Here is a 10374-nt window from a genome sequence, read left to right as displayed (position 1 = left end):
TTTTCCTTTCTCCTCTCCCCCTCCCCCTCCCCCCCATCCTCTCTCATTGGCTGCCCTGCTAAGTAAGTAGAAGTTTACTCTAGCTCAGCCCCGGTGGTTTGCTGGGCCTGAAGCGGACCCTGCCCCGGGCCGAACCCAGGGAGTGGGGCGGGTCCTCAGGGCGGGGTCCGGGCCAGTCACCCCTCCTATGGCCTCCAGCTGGGATGGTCCCCGAGCTCGCTCCAGCTGCGACCGCAGCGGACGCCCCACACCTGCCGGAGCCTCCCCCCCAGCTGTGAGGCTGAGATTCCGCGGCCCGGAAGGCGCTGCGCACCTGCTGCCGCTGTGCCCGCTCTCCCCGCACCTGCGGGGCTGAGCACCGCCGTGCGGAGCAGCCTGCGACCCGGGCAGGTGCGCCCAGGGCGTTCCCCCTGTCTTCCTAACTTCCCGCCCGCACATCGCACCCCCAGATTTTCCTCTGCGGGTCAGTGATGGGGGGAGAGAAAGATTATGTAGCGTTTGTGCCGACTTCCACCCCATCTCCACTCCTCTTGGGAGCCCAAGCCCTTCCTAAAGATACAGCTCCATTTCCTAACTTGGCATCCCCTTAGGGAAACCCCGTTGGGACGCAGCCCTGTAGACACTGCACTGAGTCCTTAGAGCAATCCCTCTGAGGAATGATACTGTTTAGTGCCCCCCCCCCCCAAAAAAAGAAAAAAAAAGTTCCCCCAATAGTTTCATTTTTCTCCCCGATTTCCTCCAATTCTCTGACTTTGAAAGAGCTAGGCCAAGCCACTGAAGTTCAAATGGGTTTGGGGAGACCCTGGAGAACTGGGCTACTGCCCCCAAGGCCTGGTCAGTAGAGATCCCACCTCCATAGTCAAAGGAGTTGGGGAACCCCCGTTCTCGGTTTCTACATGACAGCTGCCCTGATCCACCCTCAAACAGAAAGGCCAGGATCCGGCCATACCTCAATGGACCCCAGGGGCATCTTGAAGGCATTTCCCAAGCGGAAGAAAAGCCTTGCCAATCCGTCATCAAAAGCACTTGCAAAGATTCCCAAGAGGGAAGACGAAGAAGAAGCAAGAGGTGAGGGAACCCAATCTCAGAACCCACATTGTTCACGGCCAGAAGCAGATAGAGCTGACTCTGCCTGCCCAGGGCCTGCAGGTTGGCTTATGCCCGCCTTGCAGTAGGCTTGGTCCCAGGTCTTTGACAGACCACCTGCTGTTATCTTTACTCCACCCTGAGACCGCCATTAATCAGAAAGTACTCTCTAGTCCCTAAGGAAATGACCAGCAGAATCCTTTGCTCTCCAGGAGGTTCCCTGCAGTGTGTGTGGGGGGGGGTGGGGGGGGTGGGGGTGGGGGGAGAGAACCAGAGTGAAGGGAGCAGAAACCCATCTCGGGCCCCTAGAGTTAAAAGGTATTTTGTAGCCCAATTGATAAGTCGATGGCAAAACCTTACATGGGGTGGGAAGGAAGGATCTATCAGAGTGTGCGGCCTATAAGATATATATGTCTTGTGCCAGTAGGTATCTATGAATACTTGTTGAAAGAAATGAACAGAGTGGTTTATGGAATGCCTACAATGTGCCAGATGCTTCTAGTTTTCCTCGTACTTGATGACACATGAGGAAATTAACTGTGTGCTTGTGGTGGAACCCTCAGAAGACAGGTTGCCTGAATGGAAGAAAAGTGATTGTTTGGGGGTAGGAGACTCTAATGGGATCGTTCGGATCAGGTCTGAAAGTTCTGACAATTAGGCATATGGATGCCTCCTCCGCAGAGTGGCTGAGCTCCCTGCGGGCCCATGTCGTGCCCGCTGGCATTGGGCGAGCCCGGGCAGAACTCTTTGAGAAGCAGATTGTCCAACACGGTGGCCAGATATGCTGCGCCCAGGCCCCAGGGGTCACTCACATCGTGGTGGATGACGGCATGGACTGCGAGCGAGCCCTTCGCCTCCTCAGACTGCCCCGGCTGCCCCCCGGGGCCCAGCTGGTAAAGTCGGCCTGGCTGAGCTTGTGCCTGCAGGAGAGAAGGCTGGTGGACACGGCAGGATTCAGCATCTTCATCCCCAACAGGTGGGCTGATCCCAGTCTTTCCTCAAATGTTTTCTGGCAGCATCTTGAGCCCTTCCTTTGGGTTATTAAAAATAACTCTCATTGTCTTAATGGAATACATTAGAAAACCAATGTTTCTGAGGAGAGGACTGAGAGCTGAGTTAGCGTGAGACCTTTGGTGTCTTAACATCCCATCACCATCCCTGCAGGTACCTGGACCAACCACAGCTCAGTGAGGCAGACCAAGACTCTTCTACCGGAGCTTGTGAGGCTCTGCTCACGACACCCCTCTCTCCTCCTCCTCCTCCTCCTCCCGCTAGACCCGTATCTCCTCCCAGGAGGATAGAGGAAGCTCCAGACGCCCCGGCCCAGGTAAGGAGCCTTTCAGCCCCAACAGCTCACTTTCCCTGGAACCTGGATCATAGAAACAGGGAGAGCCTAGTGGTTGTTCAGAAAGTCCGGGGCCCCTGAGGGAGGAAGCCATTTAGCTCTTCCCAACACTCATCACTCCTATATTTGCCCAGATCCTATCTACCACATGCCACTGGGCACCCTAGAGCTGGACCAAGAAGTCAAGTGGAACACGTCCCCAAACTTAAGGAAACCAAGTCAGACACAGAAGACACAGCCTAATTCTTGGGTCTCACTAGGAGACTCAACCCCAACCTTTGAGGAGCATTCCCGGGGGCATGAATTCACTGTCTCCTCTTCTTCCTTACCTCAAGCCTGGCTCTGATGATGACACCAGTGATGGGGAAGAGACCCAAGTGAGCGCAGCTGATTTGGAAGCCCTGATCAGTGGCCGCTACCCCACCCCCGCTGAGGGAGATGCTGAGCCTAGCCCAGCCCCCGAGGGTCTGAATAAGTGGGTCTGTGCACAGCCTTCAAGTCAAAAGGCGACCAACCACAACGCCCACATCACAGAGAAGCTGGAAGTGCTGGCCAAAGCCTACGGTGTCCAGGGAGACAAGTGGAGGGCCCTGGGCTACGCCAAGGCCATCAACGCCCTCAAGAGCTTCCACAAGCCCGTCACCTCCTACCAGGTACGTGGGGGCTGGGGCGGGGTCCAGAGGTGGGATGTGGTCTTCTCTTTGCTGGTGAGAGGTTGGTGGAGGCACTGGCCACAAGTGGGGATCAGGTGGAATGGTTAAGGTTTTATGATGTCTGGGAATCACACAAAAGAAAAAAAATGGGGGGACTGATGAAAGCAGTTTGGCAAAATCCTGATCATTGTAGAAGCTGGGTATTGGTTGCTTGGGGGTTTGTTACACAGTTCTCTCTACTTTGGAATTTTTTCCATAATAAAGTTTTTAAGACGTTTAGACTCTGGAGGCCAACAGAGCAATGTTTGAATTCTGTTTTCCATCATTCACTAATTGTGTGACTTCAGGCAAGTTACTTAAACCCACTGTCAGTTTCTTCGCTCGTAAGAAGAAACTAAGAAAAGTAACACGTCCAGTGTTCTGTGAGGACTAAATGAGATTATCTCTGTGGTGCACGACCCACCACACAGTAAACGTTGGCTCTCTATTGTGATGATGACGACTAGTGTCACCATTATTGCCTTTTTTTCTACTTCCTGTGCTGATCTCCATCCCTCTGGGAAGCAAAAGACAACTTAACCTTCCCATTCCGTCCAAACCTCTCCTCTCCAGTTGTGCCCAAGCTTTACATAGTAACCATTAATTGCCATCTGGCCGACTGGCTTTTACTGGCATCTGCTAAAGGAGTCAGCTTCCCCACCCTCTGGCCCTGCCCAGCCCGTCTTCTCACTCTTTTTTCCTGCCTCTGCCAACCCCTTCCTCCAGGAAGCCTGCAGCATCCCTGGGGTCGGGAAGCGGATGGCCGAGAAGGTCCTGGAGATCCTAGAGAGCGGGCACCTGCGGAAGCTGGACCACATCAGCGACAGCGTGCCCGTCTTGGAGCTCTTCTCCAATATCTGGGGAGCGGGGACCAAGACTGCCCAGATGTGGTACCAACAGGTCATCCCCTGCCCCAGGCTCCTCTCAGTCCTGCTGTGTCTCAGAGCTCCTGACCTACAGTTCTCTTACCCTGCGCTCTGATGGGCATGAACCCAGACTATAGGGACCAGGGCTCATGTAGACCCCGCTCCCAGCTCCCAGAACTGCCCTGTGGCTTGGCATACTTGTAGCATTCATCTGTGGCAGAGACGAGAAGTCTGTTTCTCTGTCTCAGACCAGCAAAGGCCTTTCTAAAGAGGCCAGGCCTCAGGGTGAGTATCCAGAGCAGTGGTTCCCGAATCTGGCTTGTCCAGACTCACCCCTAGACCAACAGAATCATGTTTGAGGCTTGTGGCAGGCCTCGACTGGGGTTGTCTCCCATGCCTCCTGCCTTCCCCAAGCCCACTGATTACAGACCCAACGGCTCCTGGGTGGGGGGGTCCCGCCTCAGGTCTTCCTTGGAGTCTGGGTGGTGATGGAAGCCTTGTGTGTGTGCTCACTCACTGCCTCCGCATTGGTCCTGGAGCCTCATGGTGCCCCAACCGGCTTCTTTTCTCCAGGGTTTCCGGAGCTTAGAAGACATCCGCAACGAGGCCTCCCTGACTGCCCAGCAGGCCGTCGGCCTGAAGCATTACAATGACTTTCTGGAACGCATGCCCAGGGAGGAGGCTGCCGAGATTGAGCAGACAGTAAGCAAGGGTCTCAGAGCAGTGAGCAGAGCCAGGCCCTGCTGGAAGGTCAGGGCCAAGAACTCCTGGTCCCTCAGCCAGGGAGCCTAACAGGCAGAGGAAGCGGTGGGCCACAGAGGTTAGGATCAGGGTGGAAAGAGCGAGTTAAGACTAAAGCTCTGGTAGGGAACTACTTAAGGATATTGGGATTTGAACTACTAGGTTAGGCTGGGTCAAGGCAGAGGTTCTTAGCATTTGTGATTCACAAACTTCTTTGAGAACCTGGTGAAAACGTTCTCTCGAGAAATTGTACAAACGTACAGCGTTTTATGTCTCTTTCCAGACGTACGGACTTTCTGAAGCCCCTGTGTGGGTTAGAGGTGGTGAAGAAGCCCAGTGCAAGTAGGACTAAGTTTGGGGTTAGAAGAAAGCTAGTTCAAGAAATGAGTTAAGGTTTGGCCTGAATCAGGAGTAAGTTTTCTTAGTATTGGATGCTTTTATTTTATTTTATTTTTAAATATATTTTATTGATTTTTTTTTAGAGAGGAAGGGAGAGAGATAGAGAACAAGAAACATCAATGAGAGAGAAACATCGACCAGCTGCCTCCTGCACAACCCCCACCGGGAATGTGCCGGCAACCAATGTACATGCCCTTGACCGGAATCAAACTTGGGACCCTTCAGTCCTCAGACCGACGCTCTACCACTGAGCCAAACCGGTTTCGGCAGTATTGGATGCTTTTAGTTAAGATTCGAGGTTGCCCTAGACATAAGGTTTGGCCGAGATTAGGGTTTGGCCTAGAGGTTTGGTCTGTGACTGGCGTTGGGATTAGGAGCTGGTTCTGTGGACAAGGTTTGCTTCCTTTGGTCTAGGACGCTGCTAGCGTAGAACCCCAGGGGAACTCTACGGACAGCTTAGTTGGAATCACTGACAGCTCTCTCCAGGCCCCTTTGTTCCCCCGTCACCAGGCCTGGTGTCAGTGATGACACCGTCACTCAGCCACGGTGTCCAGGCAAGGAGAATGCCCCAGGAGCCTCCGGCCTCCTGCCCACCTTGCCCGCTCCCCATGGAAGGCTCCAGCCTGGGGAGTTTTTGATGGGATTACCCGCCCTGGGCCTCCTCCGTCTTCTTGGGAGGCTCCAGAGGGAGTGAGGGATTAGCAGAGCCCCTTGTCAGCAGAATTGAGGTGTCAGGGTTGAGGGTATTCAGGGCCCCAGAAACCTCAGTATCCTGGGGCGGAGGCGGGAGGCCATCTGCATATGAAAGGCCTTAGTGTCTCTGGGTAGCGGCTAATGGGCTTATCCTTCTCAATGAGGGATGAGCCTTCAGCTGACAGTCTCCTCTGTCACAGCTCACTCCTCACCCGTCCCATTCCTCCGAGTGAGGATGTGAACATTGGCTCAGATTTGTCTTCCTTTCTCCCTTTACCTCCTTCCTCTCTTCCCCTCCCTTCCCCCTCTCTTCCCCTCTTCCCCTCCTCCATCACAGGTGTAGCTCTATTTCTGGCCTCCTCTCTCCTCCTCTCATCACAGATGTGGTTTTATTTCTGGGTTCCATTTTCCCCAGGCTTGGCTCCAGAACACCCTGCCAGCCACCTGTTCAGGCCTCAAGCCCCAACTCACACGCTCCGCCTATCGTACTAAATCCATAGATTACACACACACACACACACACACACACACACACACACACCCCTGCTGCTGAGACCTGGCTGAGGGCTCTCAGGGCCCGGCCCTTTGTCCTACGTGGGCTTCACGGACCTGAAGGGTTGTGAAGGGCACATGGGTTGGGGAGGGACTACCTGCGTGTCTGCTCGGAAGGAGCCCGAAGGGAAGGTCAGTTCTCTCCCTCAGAGTCTCTTTCTCAGGCTGCCTCCCTGAGTTGAGTGCATCCTAGTGAAGCTAGGGACCTGCTGCTCCCAGGGTAGATCTCTGGCCTCTGTTCCCCGGGGCCCATTCCCTGCGGCCTTGTTCGTGGGGATTGGCTTGGGGCCTCAGCGGGGAGGCCCCTGTGCTGACACAGGACGGGCCCCTTGAAGAGCTTAAGGTCCACAGCCCCTCAGCCCTCGCTGCCTTTCCCAGGTCCGGGAATCGGCTCAGGCCTTCAGCCCTGGGCTGCTGTGTGTGGCCTGCGGTTCCTACCGACGGGGGAAAGCCACCTGCGGCGACGTGGACGTGCTGCTCACTCACCCGGACGGCCGGTCTCACCAGGGCGTCTTCGGTCGCCTCCTTGACAGCCTCCGGCAGCGAGGTACGAGCTCATCTCCGGGTGAGGGCAGGGCGAGGCGGCCCCAGGAGGGAGAGCCCCAGAGTCACCGTCTCTAGGCAGGAAGCAGGGCAGGTTGTTCCTGAGGATCCCCCCTTGTGACCCTTTCAGGGGAGAGATGCAACAGCCCCAGCCACACAGGTGCCCAGGACCACCTGCAGGTGGAGTGTCTCATCGGGTCCTCCTGTGGCGGGAGGGGAGGGTTGTAGGGGGCGGGAGGAATCTCTGTGCACATTTTACAGGTGAGACAGGCCCAGAGAGGGCAAGGCCACCCCGCAGGTAAATGAGTCCCCTGGGACTAGGGGACCCAGGACGGTCCGGAGAGAGCCAGGAGGATGGGATGGCCCGGGCCTGGCTCCCAGCCCTCCCGTCAGCCCTCCCGTGTCGGGCCAGGGTTCCTGACGGATGACTTGGTGAGCCACGAGGAGAACGGTCAGCAGCAGAAGTACCTGGGTGTGTGCCGGCTCCCAGGGCCAGGGCGCCGGCACCGACGCCTGGACATCATCGTCGTGCCCTACGGCGAGTTCGCGTGCGCCCTGCTCTACTTCACCGGCTCTGCCCACTTCAACCGCTCCATGCGGGCGCTGGCCAAGACCAAGGGCATGAGCCTGTCGGAGCACGCCCTCAGCTCCGCCGTGGTGCGGGACGCCCGAGGCCTCAAGGTGGGGGCTGGCCGAGTGCTGCCCACCCCGACCGAGAGGGATGTCTTCAGGCTCCTGGGCCTGCCCTACCGAGAGCCCGCTGAGCGGGACTGGTGACCACCGGACTACCCAGGGCTCCTCTCTGGCTGAACCTCACCACTTCCATCACTGGGAAAGGGCCAGCCTGGCCCCCAGGGCCTGCCCTGCCCGCCCCTGACAAGAGCAGGCTGACTCCCAGCTGCCCTTGGTAGAAGCTTGCCCGCGGCCCATTGCCCCACGTTAAGCAGGAACAGGCGGCTGGTTTGAAGCCAGCTCTGGTGCTGAAGGCCCGGGCACCCCCCTCCTCTGCCCTGAGGAGGGTCTGGCTGCTGGGGGTGGGAAGGGGCCGCAGGGGCAAGGCGAGCAGCTCTGGCCCAGCATTCTCCAAGACCCTTTGGAGCAGGAGAATGAGCCGCTTCGCATACTTCCTCTGCCCACCGGCTTCCTGTGCAGCCGGAGGTGCTGGGAGAGGTGCCTCAGGCTCCGGGGCAGCGTGGGAAGACCCAGCGGCCCAGTAAAGTGCATTTGACCTTCAGCCTGCCTGGGGTCTGAGCTGCTGCAGCCCCTGCCTGCCTGCCTCCACCAGCTGGGCATGCAGAGGGGACTGACCGGGAGCCGGAAATGCACGTTGGCTGCTCTGCTATCGGCCAGGCCCGACCAGCTCCTGAGCCCAGAGGACATGGTGACGTGGAAAGGAGAACTCGGGGAGTCAGGCAGTTGGGGTGCCTGCCTTCCCATCAGCATCTCCTGCGGGTCCCGCCCTGGAGCAGGCTCTCTGGGAACATGAACGAAGACTAGCCTGGTTGGCGTGGCTCAGTGATGGGGCGTCAACCTACGAACCTGGAAGTCATGGTTCTATTCATCGCCGGGGCTCGAACCCCCATGTGGGGTGTGCAGGAGGCATCCCATCAGTGATTCTCATCATCGATGTTTCTCTTTCCCTCTCCCTTCCTCTCTGAAATCAATAAAAAATATATTTTTAAAAAAAAGTGTCTAAGACTCATTAGGAACAACTAATGGTGACCTGTGTGCCATTGTCAAGGGTGAGGCAGTCAAGGAAGGCTGCCTGGAGGAGGGGAGGGGCAGGCTGGCAGGGAAGTAGCCTATTTGAGAGGTTAACTTATACACGGACTTCCCCAACGGGAGGAATAGTGCTGACTTCTACGCCTGAATCCAGGGGCCCCTATTCCTGCCACTCCCCCCTCCCATCAGGAGACTCCTAATTCCAGAGGCCCCTTCAGACCAAACTCTGGTTCCCCTGGTAAGGGCAACAGGAAATGGCAGGGCACAGAGGCAGAGAGCCATATCCTCCAGAGCACCATACCCTCCAGAGCCAGCCGGAGGTGGTCTGGCCGCACACGCTGACACAGGAGCCCAGGAAGAGAGCTTCGTCCTGAGGTTACCCAGTTTGGGGGAGGGGTGGGTCTCTGGGTGCAGAGGAAGCCGGGTGGAAGGGATTCCCCGGCCCCTGAGAGCCTGCCCCTGGTTTCAGCCCCGGGCGCCATCCTGTTGGAAAGGGAGACTGAGTTCAGAGCGCAGCAACAGGGAACCCCCAAATCACGGCCCACTCACCGAGCTTCCTGCCCCGGCCCAGCCATCGTCTGTCCCTGGCCACAGCTGCCCCGGTCAGACCACAGGTCTGGCGGAATAATCTTCCCCGAAGGTGTCTACACCCTGACCCCTGACTCCGGGGAGTGTGCTGTCCCGCCGGGGAAAGGGACCTTGCAGCTGTCCTTAGCTTTATTCTGAGGTGAGATTGTCCCGGACAGTCCAGTGGGCCCAGCCTAATCATGAATCCTTAAAAGTCGGAGAGACGTGAGAGGGAGGGGGGTCAGAGAGGTGCGATGTTCCTGGCTTCGGTGACAGGTGCCACCAGCTAAGGAATGCGGTGCCTCTGGAAGCCGGCGGAGCAAGGGCACTCTAGAACCTTCCTAAGGGCATCAGCCCCGAAGGCGAACACCTCCAGGCCGCCCAGCCCTCTCAGAGGCCGGCCTCACCAGACATGATCGCTGTCGGGGGGCCTGATGCTCCCGGACTCCACAGACGCCCGGGGCTGCCCCAGGCCGATGGGCTCAGCCCCAGGATTGTTAGCTGTGTTCACCGTGCCCTCAGTCCAGGCGCCAGCCAGCTGGCTCTCCAGGACCCCGGAGCCACTTGGCAGTCCTGTTTCTGAGCTCTGGGACAGGGGGCCCCCAGGCTGGAGTCCCAGAGCAAAGCCTCCTCCTCCTCATCTGACTGGGAGCTCTGCAGGCCCCGGTCCACCCCGCCACAGGGGTCACTGTGGGCATGGGGGTCAGTGCAGGCCAGGGGGGTCAGTGCGGGCCAGGGGGGTCAGTGCGGGCCAGGGGGTCAGTGTGGGCCATGGGGGTCAGTGTGGGTATGGGGGTCAGTGCGGGCCAGGGGGGTCAGTGCGGGCCAGGAGGGTCAGTGAGGGCCATGGGGGTCAGTGCAGACCATGGGGGTCAGTGCAGGCCAAGGGGGTCAGTGCAGGCCAGGGGGTCAGTGCGGGCCAGGGGGGTCAGTGCGGGCCAGGGGGGTCAGTGCGGGCCAGTGGGGTCAGTGCGGGCCAGGGGGTCAGTGTGGGCCATGGGGGTCAGTGAGGGCCATGGAGGTCAGTGTGGGCCAGGGGGGTCAGTGCAAGCCAGGGGGTCAGTGCGGGCCATGGGGGTCAGTGCAGGCCAGGGGGTCAGTGCAGGCCAAGGGGGTCAGTGCAGGCCAGGGGGTCAGTGCAGGCCAAGGGGGTCAGTGCAGGCCAGGG

General features: G+C 58.2%; 1 protein-coding gene across 5 annotated transcripts; it reads left to right on the top strand.

Moving 5' to 3' along the window:
- Positions 1-23: 23 nt before the first annotated feature.
- POLL (DNA polymerase lambda) lies at positions 24-8597 on the top strand. Of its 5 annotated transcripts, none has more exons than XM_084904824.1 (9): positions 24-62; positions 928-1068; positions 1768-2062; positions 2251-2413; positions 2767-3084; positions 3850-4023; positions 4563-4691; positions 6753-6921; positions 7330-8597. In XM_084904824.1, the coding sequence occupies exons 2-9, from the start codon at positions 954-956 to the stop codon at positions 7692-7694; spliced, it is 1728 nt and encodes a 575-aa protein (XP_084760950.1). In that variant the 5' UTR covers positions 24-62; positions 928-953; the 3' UTR covers positions 7695-8597. The 5 variants fall into 5 exon arrangements, with proteins under 5 accessions (XP_084760950.1, XP_084760948.1, XP_084760951.1 ...); XM_084904822.1 differs by having other exon boundaries at positions 26-62; positions 904-1068; XM_084904825.1 differs by lacking the exon at positions 24-62 and adding an exon at positions 79-390.
- Positions 8598-10374: the final 1777 nt, after the last annotated feature.

This window comes from Pipistrellus hanaki, assembly GCF_964339955.1.
Source record: "Pipistrellus hanaki genome assembly, chromosome: 14".
Taxonomy (NCBI): domain Eukaryota; kingdom Metazoa; phylum Chordata; class Mammalia; order Chiroptera; family Vespertilionidae; genus Pipistrellus; species Pipistrellus hanaki.
The sequence above is the reverse complement of the archived record's forward strand: the minus strand, read 5'-3'. Positions and strand labels throughout refer to the sequence as shown.